The 17557-nt window shown below is 43.9% G+C and overlaps 1 protein-coding gene across 5 annotated transcripts in view; it reads right to left on the reverse strand.

The window, feature by feature from the left end:
- LOC144599632 (ephrin type-A receptor 3-like) overlaps window positions 1–17557 on the reverse strand; it is a 319324-nt gene that overhangs the window by 101272 nt on the left and 200495 nt on the right. For all 5 annotated transcript variants that reach the window (XM_078410760.1, XM_078410761.1, XM_078410759.1 and 2 more), the window contains 3 exons: window positions 14625–14960; window positions 2424–2536; window positions 43–205 (listed from right to left, as the gene is read on the reverse strand). In XM_078410760.1, coding sequence (XP_078266886.1) covers window positions 43–205; window positions 2424–2536; window positions 14625–14960 — 612 coding nt within the window. The remainder of the gene's footprint in view (window positions 1–42; window positions 206–2423; window positions 2537–14624; window positions 14961–17557) is intronic.

The following is a 17557-nucleotide window of genomic DNA, read 5'->3' on the forward strand; positions in this document are numbered from 1 at the left end:
TCCCGCTCAGTGGAGTTTCCTCCAAGCAGATTGTCCTCTTACCTTCTTGACTGGTCTCCAGCTCAATTTCACCACCGTAAGTCCCACGTCCCCCGCTGGTGTGCGCTCTGACCCGGAACACGTACGTTGTCCCTGGTTTCAGTCCGTCTACTGTCATGCTGTTGGACTTTGTTTTTAAAACGGTGTAATTCTGGTCCCTTTGATTCTGTTGTGATAAATGCATAGAAGAATAATCGGTTGTTACTCGAAGACACAAAGAAGGACCCACTTCAGATGTCGGAGGGCGAGATTCTTGGCACATGTAATGGGTGCAGTTTAAAACCATTGACTTGAACTATTTCAGGAAAAGAAAGGCGGCAGCCAATATGAACTCATTGTTTCTGCAAATTTACATTCATTTAATGTCACTCTACATATTGTATAAGAAAATAACTGCAGATGCTGGTACAAATCGAAGGTATTTATTCACAAAATGCTGGAGTAACTCAGCAAGTCAGGCAGCATCTCAGGAGAGAAGGAATGGGTGACGTTTCGGGTCGAGACCCTTCTTCAGACTGATTCTACATATTTGTCAACATCAATAAAACTGGGTTCCCCCCTTCATTGAAAATACCACCTGTAGTATAAAGCTTTCTATTAATTCAATATGCAGAGCAATTTGTACCCCATTCTTGTTTAGTTGTGGATTGTCAGTCACCATATTTGTATGCCATTGTCCAGAACATCCTGGACCTGGGGTAAACAAAACTGTGTCATCAGACACTGGAAATCTCACAGGTAAAAGGTCGCAGGGTATAGGGCATATCATTGTGTACAGATTTTAGTCAACACTAAGTGAAAGCCTTGCACGTTTCAACAGTCAAAGACCTGAAAATCTGGTAACATACAAGGTCATAAGGAATAGTAGAATTGGGCCATTCAGCCCATCAAGTCTACTCTGCCAATCAATCATGACTGATCTATCTCTCCCTCCTAATCCCATTCTCCTGCCTTCTCCCCATAACCCCTGTACTAATCAAGAATCTATCTATTTCTGCCTTAAAGATATCCACTGACTTGTCATCTACAGCCTTCTGTGGTGGAGAATTCCACAGATTTGCCACCCTCTGACTAAATACTTTTCTTTACATCTCCTTCCTAAATGAATGTCCTTTATTCTGAGGCTATAACCTCTAGTTCTAGACTCTCCCACTATCAATTTTGAAAGAAAAACAGTCCTCATGGAGGTGATTTTAAGCCACCTAACTACACTTTCTTTCAAAGAAAGCAAGCAGCACAAGGAAGTAGATGGAGTTCATCATTTATTCTGACTATTTCCATTGTATTTTACTTTGATTGACGATACTTTGCAATAAGTCTATTTCTTACTAAAATTGCTGTGTTTAAGCTGCAAGACCCTTTTACCAGACCACCATGAATTGGCTACCAAGGAATGCCTAGCTTCCTTCACTGGCTTCCCATTGCAAAGCATATTACGGTCAGTGCTACATCCAGGTGCTGCATTGCACCACAACCCATTCATGGAGTTGCATAGTAATAAGCATGAAAACAATTCCTTCAGTCTATCGACTCTATATTGACCATCAAAAACCCATTTATTCTATTCCCAAAGATAGACAAAGTCTGAGGTTTAGGGTCCCAACCTGAAATGACACCTATCCAGAGATGCTGCCTGACCTGCTGAGTCACCCCGTCGCTTGGTGTCTATAAACCAGCATCTGTAGTTCTGTGTTTCTACATTTTGACTTGCTCCACTGCAAAATCTCCTCAAGGTATGCATACTTTGGAGAAGTTCTCTTCCTCTCTCTGACAGGAGTTCTGCAAGGCCCTCTCGCACTGCTCCCCCTCTGTAGTCCGAAGAAGGGTCCCGACCCAAAACATCACCTATCCTTCTTATCCAGAGATGCTGCCTGACCCACTGAGTCACTCCAGCACTTTGTGTCTATCTTTGGAAAAAAACAGCTTCTGCCGTTCTCTGTTTCTTTACTATTTCCATTTTACTCAACTCCCAGATTTTCTTACACATACACACATGGGGGGGGGGGGGAGGGGGGAGTTTCTACAGCAGTCAAATAATCTGAAGAAGAGCCCCAACCCAAACTTCACCTATTCCTTTTCTCTAGAGATGCTGCCTGACCCACTGAGTTACTCCAGCATTTTGTGTCTATCTTTGGTATGAACCGGCATCTGCAGTTCCTACTTTCTACCTAATCAACTACCTGACTTTAGGACATTGGATGAAACCAAAGCGCTCTAGAAGAAAGCCACATGGCCACAGACAAAAGGTGCAAACGGAAATGGAGACTGGATTGATCAAAGTCACTGGAGCTGTCAGCCAGCAGCTCCACTGGCGGCACAACTAGCCCTCCAAAGTTCTAAATTAAATGCTAAATGAAAAGATCAATGCACATTTCCTCACATACCTTTTCATAGTAGATAATCTCGTATTCCACAATGACACCATTGGCACGGTCTGGTCCCTGCCAAGCAAGAGTGATGCTATCCTTGCTTTTCCTCTCCTTCAGAATCACGTTTACTTGAACATAGATGAAAATAGAACGTTAGTAGAGCGAGAATCACTCACATTAACAACTTTAGGACACAACAGGATTGCAACAGTCCACTACACGGGATTCCACGTTATCTGGCATGACAGGATATTATTCGACTTCACATGAATCTCTAAGCTTCACACTTGCCGAACCAATGCCCTGGACTTGGATTCACCTCCCAAACAGACGAAGCATATATATAATTCATGTTATCTCATTACTTTGATGGCTGTAGACTTTTACATGTCAGGCCGGAGACTCAGGTTCGATCCTGACTACGGGTGCTGCACTGTAAGGAGTTTGTACGTTCTCCCCGTGACCTGCGTGGGTTTTCTCCGAGATCTTCGGTTTCCTCCCACACTCCAAAGACGTACAGGTATGTAGGTTAATTGGCTGGGTAAATGTTAAAAAAAATTGTCCCTAGTGGGTGTAGGATAGTGTTAATGTACGGGGATCGCTGGGCGGCACGGACTTGGTGGGCCGAAAAGGCCTGTTTCCGGCTGTATATATATGATATGATATGATATATGATAATGATAACATGGATCCTTAGCACAGCAGTCTTTAAAACGCTATATTAAAGTGCACGTTCACAAATTCTAGGAGCAGAATTAGGCCGTTCGGCCCATCAAGTCTAATCTGCCATTCATTCATGGCTGATCTATCTCTCCTTCCTAACACCATTCTCCACCCTTACTAACCAAGAGGCTTTCAATCCCCACCTCAAAAATATCCATTGACTTGGCCTCCACAGCCATCTGTGGCAATTCATTCCACATGGGAGGAGAGGGTGCTGCACCAATGCAGGAGAGGTTTGGGCCCAACGGATCCACTTGGTCTAGAAGATTATATTAATGAACCATCAATTGTCCGTGAAATGCTTAGGCTAAAATTTGACCAGTTACTTAATCCATTCCCACTCCACCCCACCCTTCCCTTCCAATTACGTTTCATACTGTATATTTTACATAGCCCTTGTTTTGTATTGTTTTTGGTACATGTACTGAGCGATTCTGAAGCAACATATTTCATCTAATGGGTGCTCCTGCTGTTTGCAGTGAAGGATCACCAATCCTCCAAAGGAGAATAAAATCAAATTAGTGCGAGATTAATGTAATGATTCTTGACAGTCAGTATGGATGGTGGGCCCAAGGGCCTGTTTCCATGCTGTATAACAGAGTAATTTTAAAACATACTATTCATAACAATTGTCATAAGATTGTATTGGCACAGTGCCCCTTCACCCTGGCTGTGGGTATCAATTCCAGATTACATGAAACAAATGAACAGAATACAAAAAAAACTGCAGTCTCTTGTGCCTCCAAACATTTTCTCAAATTATTTCTCAATCAGTGAAATTGAAGACTCAAAGCTAGACGTTTGTGCACACATTAAAAACAAAAGGGTTGAATAGGCTGGGACAAGGTTGAGTAGGTTGGGTCTAGGTCGAGTAGGCTTGGTCCAGGTTGAGTAGGCTGGGATTCAATTCCTTGGAGTGCAGGAGAATGAGGGGTGATCTTCTAGAGGTGTATACGAGCACGAGAGGAATAGATCGGGTAGATGCACAGTCTCTTGCCCAGAGTAGGTGAATCGAGGACCAGAGGACATAGTGAAGGGGAAAAGTTTCAATAGGAATCTGAGGGGTAACTATTTCACACAAATGGGTGGTGGGACAAGCTGCCAGAGGAGGTAGTTGAGGCTGGGACTATCCCAACATTGAAGAAGCAGTTAGACAGGTAGACAGGTACATGGATAGGACAGGTTTGGAGGGATATGGACCAAATGCTGGCAGGTGGGACAAGTGTAGCTGGGACATGTAAGAAACATAGAAACATAGAAAATAGGTGCAAGAGTAGGCCATTCGGCCCTTCGAGCCTGCACCGCCATTCAATATGATCATGGCTGATCATTCAGCTCAGTAGCCTGTACCTGCCTTCTCTCCATACCCCCTGATCCCTTTAGCAAAAAGGGTCACATCTAACTCCCTCTTAAATATAGCCAATGAACTGGCCTCAACTACCTTCTGTGGCAGAGAATTCCACAGACTCACCACTCTCTGTGTGAAGAAATGTTTTCTCATCTCGGTCCTAAAAGCTGTGGCTATCTTTTGTGTAAGCCAGCATCAGCAGTACTTTGTTTCTCCAGCGACGCTGCCTGATCCGCTGAGTTACTCCAGCGCTGTGTCTACACCGAACACCAAATTAAACAGCGCAGAGCTATTGAAAACTGACATAACCTCAAATCCTGCAATTCTGTGCTGATCTTTGGTAATTGATCAACTATTGGGAAATGCACCTCCCCACTTTTCAAATAGATTTTCATTTACTCCAGCACTTTTTTCTCCAGGTACAAGCTATGCCAAACGGGAAGTGCAGGATGCAAACTTCAACACTGCGAGAGTTTTAGTTTTTAATCTCACTGGTCTGAAAATCATTTTGTTTTTATCACCCCGTTTTCTCTAACACGGCTGTGGTCAAAGGGCCACACTCACTCTGCATTCTTTGAGGGCTGCGATCTCTTGCAACTCCAACTGCACATGTATCTGAAGGGCTTTGCAGGCACCGTGAGAGTGAGGTGGGCCACCGAGAGAGAGGAGGGGACCTGCCTTTGCAAGCGCTACCTGACAGGGGACTGCCGTGAATGAAGGGGTGACCCACCATCTGCCACGTGCGCCGCCAAGCCTGGTTCGCCGCTGCGCGCAGAAGTCAAAACTGTTCGATAAACTTTTTGAAACTTTGTTGGCGCCAAAGAACACGACGACTCTTGTGTACCACCTCGATGAGGTCTGCTGTATGATTTTACTGGGTTGTTTGCCAAACAAAGCATTTCACTGCTTGGGGGGATCTTATAGAAACTTACAAAATTCTTAAGGGGTTGGACAGGCTAGATGCAGGAAGATTGTTCCTGATGTTGGGGAAGTCCAGAACAAGGGGTCACAGTTTAAGGATAAGGGGGAAGTCTTTTAGGACCGAGATGAGAAAGTTTTTTTTCACACAGAGAGTGGTGAATCTGTGGAATTCTCTGCCACAGAAGGTAGTTGAGGCCAGTTTATTGGCTATATTTAAGAGGGGGTTAGATGTGGCCCTTGTGGCTAAAGGGATCAGGGGGTATGGAGAGAAGGCAGGTACGGGATACTGAGTTGGTTGATCAGCCATGATCATATTGAATGGCGGTGCAGGCTTGAAGGCCGATTGGCCTACTCCTGCACCTATTTTCTATGTTTCTATGTTTCTACCAAGTGACAATAAAGTATCATTGAATTGAATTGAATCATAGAGGTGAGTGTCATTTCACACCCAGTTTCCCAGCCTCAAGATTATTCCAGGCTGCTGTTACTGATCTCTACCACATCTCGCGGCTTGCTGCTCACTACCACATTAGGGAGGTCACCTAAAATCCTCAATTAGTTTAGTTTAGAGATACAGTGCAGACAAAGGCACTTCGGCCTGCCGAGTCCGCACCGCCCATCAGCGATCCCCCCACATTAACACTATCTTTCATACACTGGGAACAATTTCACATTTATAGTAAGCCAATTAACTTACAAGCCTGTACATCTTTGGAGTGTGGGGGGAAACCGAACATCTCGGAGAAAACCCATGCAGGTCACGGAGAGAACGTACAAACTCCGTACAGATAAGCACCTGTAGTCAGGATCGAACCCGGTCTCTGGTGCTGTAAGGCAGCAACTCTACCGCTGCTCCACCGTGCTACCCTTACTTTATCTACTTTTATTTCAGCCTACATGAACAGACAGGCACAGGCGTTTGCCTCGATTGCAGCCTTCCTCTGAGTGCCTACATTCTAGGACCATACACATGTGCTTACTCACACCAACCTGGCAACGTTCCAGGTGCCCATGACTTTATCCCTGGAGAGTCCATGTGGCCCCTTGCAAAAAGATCCACCCTTCAGCCATTTTTCTTCACCAGTTTGTTCCAAGCTGCCTGACCTTATGGGAGCATGCTCTCAGCATTGCAGCATCAATTTACTTTGTTGCAGCACATCTCAGTGCCAGGAAGAGTGTTGCCTGCATCATGGCATGTCCCTTTAATGGATGGTTACAACAAAGACCATGTACTTAAAATGATAACTTTCAACACGTCAATGGGGATTATAGTGCTGTAGCTGACACTCAGTCTCAGCCAGGCTGCATAGGGTTCATACATACACTAAATTGAGTAAAGATGAAACATTTCTAATAAATGGTTTAGTTTAGAGATACAGCGTGGAAACAGGCCCTTTGGTCCACCGAATCTGCACCGATCAGCGATCCCCGCACATCAACACTATCCCACACGCATCAGGGACAACTTACAACTTTACGACCTACAATTAACCTACAAACCTGAACGTCTTCGGAGTGTGGGAGGAAACCGAACATCTCGGAGAAAACCCACGCAGGTTACAAGGAGAACATACAATCTCCGTACAGACAAGCACCCCTAGTCAGGATTGAACCCGTGTCTCTGGCACTGCAAGGCAGTAAGTAGCTCTATTGCTCTGCCACCATGCCACTGTGGTATCAAGAAGATTTTTGCAGCAAACATAACTATAGTGTGGCCAATTCCCCAGCCACAATTGGCATAAGTCAGATGGGAAAAGATTGAAGGAATAAATCGCAGTAAGTAGGGAGTAAGCCCTGGGCACCATTTTGCAGAATTCAACTGCGATAGAATACAAAGTCATCCCCCGTGATTGCCTAGAAGGAGCTAAAGGCAAAGAAATTCAGAGCTCCCATAAAAATCGCTGTTGATGCATCATCTGTTGACAATTAAAACCTTCTTAACAACTCCTCCGAGAAATAAATTCTTGATCTGACCTCAAGCTTGCTCTTTGAAGGGATTGAGAAATTCCCAGGTGCTCCACTCCTTCTATTTGTGTCTGATGCTCAGTCTAATCGTGTAATTGTTGTGATGGAGATACAAGGAAATGAAGACGCTGCAATCTTGAGCAATACGCAAAGTGCTGGAGCAACTCAGTGGGTCGGGCAGCATCTGTGGAGGGAATGGATGAGCCTTGTTTCCGGCCAGATTGATTGTAATAAGCAAGAGAAAGCTGGAAGAGAAAGATTGGAACGGGCTAATGCATGGCAAGTGATAGATGGATACAGGTGAATGGGGTTTGGAATGGTAGATGGATGGAGTTAGTGACAAAGGGTCGAGGTGCAAAGGAGACAGAACAGTGTCAGATACGGAGAGAAGAGGAATAAAATGTAAAGCCGGAGGGAGGGATATAAGTGGAAGGGGACGAGGGGGGATGTAGACAGAGGGGTGGGATAGTGGAGGAATGGATGTACATCAAGACAGAGAGGGCACCCTTCTGTTGCATTTTCACCTCTACCCTATATCACTTACCTCACGCATGCCAGTCACACCCCCCCTCACCACCTATGGCTTGCCAGGCTCTGTCCCCTTTCCCCGCCGTTTCTTTCCAGCTTTCTGCCCTCCACTACCATCAGTGTAAAGGAGGGTCCCAACTTGAAATGTCACCTCTCCGTGTCCACCAGTGATGCTGCCTGACCCACGAAGTTACTGCAGCACTTTGTGATTGGTGTGATGGTCAGCATCAGAGGAAGGTACCGTGCAGCACAGCTGGTGAGCCTGGGACTGCACGCATAATGGCTGGTACAGCTGGACAGATACATTATGGTAAGAAAAAGACCGATCTGTGGAATTCTCTGCCTCAGAAGGCTGTGGAGGCCAATTCTCTGAATACAATCAAGAGAGAGCTGGATAGAGCTCTTAAGGATAGCGGAGTCAGGGGGTATGGGGAGAAGGCAGGAACGGGGTACTGATTGAGAATGATCAGCCATGATCACATTGAATGGCGGTGCTGGCTCGAAGGGCCAAATGGCCTCCTCCCGCACCTATTGTCTATTGTCTATTGATAAGTTTAATTTAATTTAGAGATACAGCGCAGAAACAGGCCCTTCGGCCAACAGAGTCCACAGTCCACGAGTCACAGACACTAGAACTATCCTGCACACTACAGACAATTTACAATCTTTACCAAAGCCAATTAACCTACAAACCTGCATGTTTTTGGAGTGTGGGAGGAAACCGGAGCACCCGAGGACAACCCACGCCATCATGGGGAGAACGTACAAACGCCATACAGACAGCATCTGTAGTCAGGATCGAACCCGGGTCTCTGGCGCTGTAAGGCAGCAACTCCTTCGCTGCGCCACCGTGTTGCTGGTGCACCACCATCTCCTTTCCCTCAGCTGCTCACCATGCAGTGGGTGGCAAGGGCCAGCGACTCACACGACGGCAATATTGTGCAGCACACAGCAGTCCATCGGGTATCTCTGTGCTTGCTCTGCCAGTTACTGCAGGGCGTTTACAGAGAACTCCAGAAACTACTTGTTTGTTCAGCAGGCCAATGATCTGCACATTGCCATCTTGAACAGTAATATGTTTTTTGTTGAATTTACCACGATTATGCAAGCGTGCCTAACAGTTCAGAGTTTGGGATGGCACAGCGGTAGAGTTGCTGTCTTACAGCGCCAGAGACCCGGGTTCGATCCTGTCTACGGGTGCTAACTGTAGGGCGTTTGTAAGTTCTCCCTGTGATCGCGTGGGTTTTCTCCGGGGGCTCCAGTTTCCTCTCACACTCCAAAGATGTACAGGTTTGTAGGGTTAATTGGCTTCAGTAAAATTGTCCATAGTGCGTAGGGTAGTGCTAGTGTACAGGGTGATCACTGGTCGGCACGGACGTGGAGGGCGAATGGGGCTGTTTCCAAACTGTATCTCTGAAGTTGAATCAGCCATGACCACAACAGATAGCCATTTTCGCAAAGCAGTCCCCCTGTCGCTTTGTGGCAATAGTTCAAATGCAGATGGACAGAGAACTGCTGCAGAATTAAGACAACTCAACTGCAGCCAAAATGGCAGACATTAGCCTGAATTATATGTAGCATCCTGTCACATAGCAATTGTATGCTGAGAGACCACTTTTAGAGCACGATAAGGCTGCCAAGCTGTGCTGGCAAAGAGATGTTTGTCCTCTAAATTGCAAGTTGTCAACTGAGCTGCTGTAGAGATGGAAGACAGTTTCATGTTTCGTGGCATCCACGTCACCAGCAATTTTACCTGGTTCCTTCACACAGATGCAATGATCAACAAAGCACATTTATTCTCTTGAACTCTGCAGATGTCTGCTACAGAAAGTATTCTGACTGGATGCATCTCATCCTGGTGTGACAACTACTTTGCCCTTGACTGCCTGAACCTGCAGGAAGTGGTAAACACAGTTCAGTCCATCACAGGCTTGTCACTTCCTTCCATCCAGTCCATCTTCAACGGGTGTTGCATGAGGAAGGTTGGAAATATTGCCTTGGATGCCAGTTATGCTGGCCGTTCCCTTTCCTGCCTATTACCTTCAGAGAAGATGGAGGAGCTTGAAAACACGGAGATCCAGAACAGTTTCATCCACACTGTTATCAGACTCCGGAACTAATCACTCGTTTCACACCCCATTCCTGGAAACGCTGCCACATACTCTTACTCTTAACTCTACCTCATTTGATTGTTCCATTATTGTACTTTAATATTCTTCGGCTTCACTTGATTGAAAGATACTATGGAAAAAAGGCACTTCAGTTCACCGAGTACATGCTGGCCATCGATCACTTGCTTTTGCCCAATAATCTTGCACCCCGCTGCTGTTTAGCACTCATCATTGTATTTACTGTTGTAAAATATCATGGCTGCATGAATATTATTTACGCTCCGAGTTTCATATGAACAAGGAATTTCATTGCACCCTGGTGTATATGACAATAAACTATTCTAATCTAACACAAGCCATGTGTTCTCCATGCCGGCACCTCTTTGCCAACGGAGTGTGGAATAGATTTAAACTTTGTGAATAAAAGATCTGCAGTATGAACTACCTCGTACAAATGCAGACATGTGAATTTGCAGACATGCAAAACTATGTTGCAAATAACTCCAACTCCAATCTGAAAGCATTCAGAGAATTGGATGGGGCGGTACAGTGGCGCAGCGGTAGAGTTGCTGCCTTACGGCACCAGAGACCCGGGTTTGATCCTGACTACGGTTGCTGTCTGTACAGAGTCCGTACGTTCTCCCTGTGACCGCCTGGGTTTGCTCCCACACTCCAAAGATATACAGGTTTGTAGGTTAATTGGCTTTGGTATAAAAAAGATTGTAAATTGTCCCTCGTGGGTAGGACAGTGCTAGTGTACGGGGTGATCCCTGGTTGACTTGGTGGACCGAAGAGCCTGTTTCTGTGCTGTACCTCTAAAGAAGCCGAATGATGTGCAAGAGGCCATTGGCCCCCACTCAATATTTCCTTGTAGAGCAATCCAGTCAGTCTTTTCCCACATTTTCTCTGGAGCCTTGTAAGTTATTTTCACATAAGTGACAGTCTACTCTCTTTAGAAATCCATGATTTTTTTCCAATACCTGTAGACAGTGAGCGCTACATCATAATACCTGCTTTAAAAACAAATCCTCGTATTACCCTCTCTCTGAACCCCTCTCCCCTCCTTTGCCCCATATTTTCTGGTCCATGACTGGTCCATGTGTGGGCCTTAGTTCTTGAATCATCTGCTCATGGGAATATTACCATATCTAAATCTGACATAACTTGTTATACCTCCAGCAAATCCTTCATAAAGGAACACCATGTCCTTCAATTTAGCCTGAGACCTGAACTCCCCATTTCTAGAATCAGACTAGAATTACATTTTCACCCTCTTCGGGAGCCAAGAGTGTCCAGATACATAAAAGTTCATTGTCACGGCCACAATGAGATACCTGTCCAAAGCAGCAGTGGAAACTTTTCAGTGAGGGTGTCCTATTTAAATGCTCACATTGATCCTTATTGAAGTTCAAAAAGTTGGATATTGCCCTGTGAATTCTTGCTGACTGCTTAATAGATGATCATTCATTAAAAAGAAGTCCTGAACATCCTTTGCGCTATTCATCGAAGGGCATTCACCACACCAAAACCCAGCGCTAAACCTAATATAGTGTTCGCTGTGTTAAGTTCAACCAGCACAGTAATGGAGGCTTGAGAAAAGGGCGGAGGGGTAAATTGCTCATCCAGTAATTTAGCTTAGTTTAGTTTAGTTTAGAGATACAGTGCAGAAATAGGCCCTTTCGGCCCACCGAGTCCACACATACCAGCGATCCCCGCACATTAACACTATCCTACACACACCAGGGACAATTTACATTTCCAACAAGCCAATTAACCTATACGTTATTAGAGTGTGGGAAGAAAGCGAAGGTCTCTGAGAAAACCCACGTGGTAACAGGGATAACGTACAAACTTCGTACAGACAACACCCATAGTCGGGATCGAACCCGGGTCTCTGGTGCTGTAAACGCTGCAAGGCAGCAACTTTACCGCTGCGCCACCGTGCCATTTCTCCTGGCTTCTGCTCCGGCAGGCTTGAATCTCTATCGTTCTTTTGGCATTCCACAATACCACCAGTGTGGGGCGATAACCGAGGAAAATTCTCCTCCCCTGCCATCACTTGCTGGCAGCAGCAGAGACATCTGAGCAGCCGAGGGTAACCATTTCACTCCCCTAGTTACATGTCGGTGACTACTAGAGTGCTCCTGCAGGCACTCTAACTGGGACTTGGGCAATTTAGCAAAGACCACAAATTGAACCTGGAGCCTCTCTGGTTTTAATCAGTGCAAATTCCAGGAAGCCATGCAATATCTTATTTACGGCGCGCCTTTAAAAAGATGGAGTCTGACCAATGCATGGCTTGCACCAGAAATTGAAATGGTTTTTCACCGTGACAAGCTTTCCAACCAAGCTCAAAGGTGAGGACAATTTTCTATGATACTTGGCTTCAAACGCCAGTTGTCAGATAATTTTCTTCCTGCTGATCTCATTATCTTTTGCAACTTTTGCCATTTTGCTGTTTGCTTTTCCAAGTGGTCATTTCCCTTTAATCAGAAATATAAATGGGTCAAAATTGGGGATCAATCCTCAATTGAACTGCAGGAAGCAGGAATAATTGCAAACAAATTATCCCTTCTAATTTGACCTCTCTTCTATACAACTGAGCCATGACGGGGCTGCTTGCACTGTTCCGTCCGAGGAGGACAATTGGAAATACTAGGGGAACTCCTGCCTCTAAAATAAATAAAATAAGAACATTATAGCCGGAAGAAAATTGTCCATATGGTTTTGCAGTTTGTTCAATTGTGCAGCAAGCATTTAATTTTGCACTACTCTCTCCCACCATACAAAGAGCATCTGCAAATGAATAGCTCCGAGTGATTCGAATTACAACAGTGCACAGTGATTAGAGTTGCAGACCATTAGGAGTGCAATCACTTGGCTCTGATTACTCAAGTATGTACCGACTAATCTCTCTGGCACAAAACGCCAAGTCCATCTTGATTTTCATAGTGCAAGAAAAATACAACACAATATTGGGCACTGTTGATAGTCTAAATCTCAAATTACAAACATCTCCTTGGCAAACATATAATGTGCATCTCCAGAGTGAGTGAGTTTACAAGGGTAAAATAAATATATTCTTATTATTCCCTGCGGGTGAATTTGCTAACAGCATTTCGAGAGGAAGGCAGAATCAGATTTCCCTTCCGATAAAATAAGCCACCGACTCTCACAATGGCCACATGAATTTGGCTTCTAATCAATGCAGTCGCTCAAGCAACGTAACTGGGAGAGTACACTTGGTTTCATTGGTCTTCGACAGGGGAGGAATCTATAATAAAACAGTTCTGCATTCTCATTCCTGCTTTTGTCTAAACAAAATTGATCTCACAGAGGTGTACAAAATCATGAGAGGAATAGATTGGGCACACGCACATTCTTGACCATAGTAGGGAAATCGAGAACCAGAGGGCATAGGTTTAAGGTGAAGAGGGAAAGATTTTATAGGAATCTGATTGATAACTTTTGCACAAGTGTGGTGGTGTAGAGAATGAGTTGCCGAAGGAGGTATTGGAGCCTGGGACTATCACAATGTTTAAGAAGCAATCAGCCAAGTACATGGATAAGACTGGTTTAGAGGGATATGGGCGAAATGTAGGCGAGTGGGACTAGTGTGGATGGGACATGCTGGTCAATGCGGGCAAGTTAGGCTGAAGGGCCTGTTCCACACTGTTTAACTCTATGACTATGAAAGAGGAATTGTTCGGCATCACAGACAAAATACAGGGGCAGTAATGCTTCTTGTAGCTTGACTATATTTGGTTGAAAATAACTCAAAGATAACATTCAAAAAGTTATTAGCAAAGACTAGGGGTGCAAAACAGCACAAGACGAACCAGAGCTGTATTTCCTGGAACTTCAAAGTATTCACATTTTGAATGAAGCTTTAAGATGCCGATGCAAAATTATAGGGTAGATAAAGAGAAATTTTATATTAGTCATTTAGGCTAGAACTAAACAGACAGGACTAAACAGCTTCAAAGGAACAAGATGGCGAAGGAAACGTGCCAACTCTGTTTGGCTCAGAAGAAATTATTCTTACACTATATTCGTTGCACTTTTACTTACCGTATGAATGTGCTTATTTATCAAATGATTTTATAGGATTACATGCAAGACAAAGTACCTCGCAAAACGAGACCATAAAATGACTATTGTACTATTGAGGAATTTCGCAAATGAAATCAGGAATGCAATATGCTGAGCGTGATAGAAAGGTGGAATTTTCTCCCACCCATAATAACCGATGCCATGCCAGTTGTTAATTTGCTATCAGGTTGTTTCTTTTAATTTACTAATGGACATAAAGAGAAGGTTCTTCCCCCCCCCCCCCACTTCCCTCCGCATCATCCAGCATGGATGGTTCCTTCAACACAGTCTAAATTATAAAGGGAAATTAAGTTGTAATAAGTTTGTCCTTGATGCAAGATAATATTGATTTCCATGTTTGAGACCAAAGCCAAAAGATTTCCCTTAACAAAAGCAGCCAGCTACATTGCTACTCCTGGAAATGACACATTTCAAAGCATTTCTTCCAACTACTGGATTACTGTTCATGGTAACCTAGTTTTCAAGTGATGTTTAACAGTTGGCAACAGAGGGAAGGAACTCGCTTACCTGCCTGGCTGGTCATGACATTGACAGAGACGTACTGCTTCGGGTTGGGGCTCAACTCAGATACCCCATTCACAGCCTCAAGATTGAAGGTGTAGTTGGTATGAGTCAGCAGATCCGTAACGAGGACTTTGGTGTACGTTAGTCCAAACTGTTGGGGGATGAAACGCAGGCTGCTCCCACAGATGCTACACTTCCTGTTGTCTCCCATGCACTTGCGGCAGTGTATGTTGTACGTAAGATCATTCCTGCCACCACTGTCTCTGGGCGGGCTCCATTCTAGGATCAGGGAAGTCTCATTTGTTGTGGATATGGGGTTTTCTGGTGGCGTTGGAGGCTCTGGGGAGGGAGAAAAAGAGACAAGCAATGAATAATACTGGTGACATATACTCCATGTACACACTCCAAAGAAAACCATTACCTCTTTTTGCCTCACATTGATGATCTAATTCCTCACATGGAATTTGCTATGCAATTATATTTCCATTTCATAAAAATTTCGGACATTATCCGATGGTGGTGTTCACTTGATGTCAGAATATTTTCTTTAATAATGACCATTGTTATATACTATGATGGCATTAGAATAGAAAAAGTTGACAGGTGATTTAAAAGAGATACAGAAGATCGTGATTGATTTAACCAGGATAAATAAGGTCTTTAAATGCATCACACAGAAGCTCCTTTCAACATTACACAATTTAATACCAATCAGCATGTATAATTCAGAGATATGATACAGATTAATTACAGTCGATGAAGGAAGCTTACAGGTTAGCTGGTGCTTGTGAATTCTTTGCTCTGGCCATTTTTGGTTTTCTTTTTTGTTCTACAATGTTGTCACTGAGATGTGACTTTAGTAAAGTTACTGACATCTGCTGGGTCATCAGACTTAATACTTTGTGGGTAATAAAACATCTGCAGCTGTGTTCTACAGGCAACACCATCGCACCATTTACCAAAGTATACTTTTCTACTGCAGAGTGTAGGTATGGGTAGTTTTCTGGCGACAAGGTACAATTTCCCAGCATCTTTGATGTAAATACTCATCAGTGAAATATCTAATTTGCTCTCCATGGTGCAATCACTAATATTACAAATATTCTGATTGGGGCTATCAAGCAAGCGATGCAATAAAAAAATCCCACGGATGAGAAGACATAATTAAAACTGTGACGTTTTAAAATAATTCTGGCATTCTCAATCCCTTGCATTTTACTTGACATTTCGTCTCCTTAAACAAAAAAATTACTGCCTTCTACTTTAAAACACTTTTGAATGCTGGAGATGTTCATGACCATCCAAAATCAATTAGCCAGAAAAGATCCGTCCCCTTGCTTTTGCATCCCATTTCTATAATCCGTCTTTTGTTTCTTCACAGAGCAAGTTAGGACGATCAAGCAGACCAATGGATATTACAACACAATGTTTCTCCTTTCTCTGCTTTTCTAAGGTCTAGTTTAAAGGGACGCTGAATTAAAAACAGTGCAAATCTATTTTGTACAACAACTTTCATGATTTTACAAAATTTCAATAGGCTTTATGGTGAATTAAGTTCTCTCGAAGTATGGTCACATTACTAATGTAGGAAATTTAGTTTAGTTTCATTTAAAGATACAGCCCGGGAATGGGTCCTTCAACCAACCGAGTTCTCACCGACCAGCGATCCCCGCACATTAACACTATCCTACACACACTAGGGACAATTTTACATTGATACCAAGCCAATTAACCCACAAACGTATACGTCTTTGGAGTGGGGAAGGAAACCGAAGATCTCGGAGAAAACCCACGCACACGGGGAGAACACACAAACTCCACACAAACAGCACCCGTAGTCAGGATTGAACCCAGGTCTCTGGCATTGTAAGTCGCTCTACCGCTGCGCCACCATGCCGGTGCCAATTGGCACACAGGATCCCACAGACAATAACACCCATGTAGACACAAGGAACTGCAAGGGCTGTCTCCAGTACTGTGGGGGGGTTTTTTAAACAGGAATGCCATTGTAACTTGGTAATTTATTTTTATAATCTCACTAGTTTGTAAATAAATATTAGACAAGGCACAATATCCCGTTCTTTGAAGATCCATGGCATGCATGAAATAAACAAATAGGTAAGGCCTTGATTGCACCTTTATTCTGACAAACAGTCCCCTCCAACATTGGAGCACTCCCTCATTCTTTCCAGATGCTATGAAACTATTTGAAAGCCAAAAAAAATATTTGCAGAAACAATGAACTGAATATTCTTGTTTACAAAAGAAGGCACAGAGTGCTAGAGAGGCTCAGTGGGTCACAGCAGCATCTCAGAAGAACATGGATAAATGGATCCCGACCCGAAATGTTGCCTATCCATGTTCTCTTGAGATGCCAGCTGACCCACCGAGCTACTCCAGCATTCTGTGTAAAAGGCTATATTGGCAGTCACTTTCTGTATGAAATGAAGCAACTGACTACAGCCCAAGTCAATAAACATTTAGAACGACCACAAATGTGCTTTTTGACCAGGGAGTCGCATTAAAACCAGACGAATGTCCAGGTATTTTATCGCATCAAAAGACCCCTACCAAGCTGATCAGAGTTGAAATTCCAATTTTGATTAAAACCACATTCATATTGTACAAAAGTGATTGTTTGCCTTGGCTCTCAGCATTTTGAACAATCGCATATTTGTCTTGGAAAGTGATCATGTAGTGCACATTTTGTACAGGGAATAGGCTTTTACAACTATTGTTTGTGCTTCTCCAGAAACCAACTGTGTCCCATCTAACATAAGAACAGAACTAACAGGGTCTGGAAACACTTATCTGAGGTGGAATTACTGAATCTTCTCAAAATTACACTTTAAAGAGTGTCCCTTCTAGTTGGCTCCGACGGTTGTCTTGATCTATTGCAGGAGGTATTTGGTATTGATACAAGTTTATTATCATCC

This window comes from Rhinoraja longicauda, chromosome 13, assembly GCF_053455715.1.
Source record: "Rhinoraja longicauda isolate Sanriku21f chromosome 13, sRhiLon1.1, whole genome shotgun sequence".
Classification (NCBI taxonomy): Eukaryota; Metazoa; Chordata; class Chondrichthyes; order Rajiformes; family Arhynchobatidae; genus Rhinoraja; species Rhinoraja longicauda.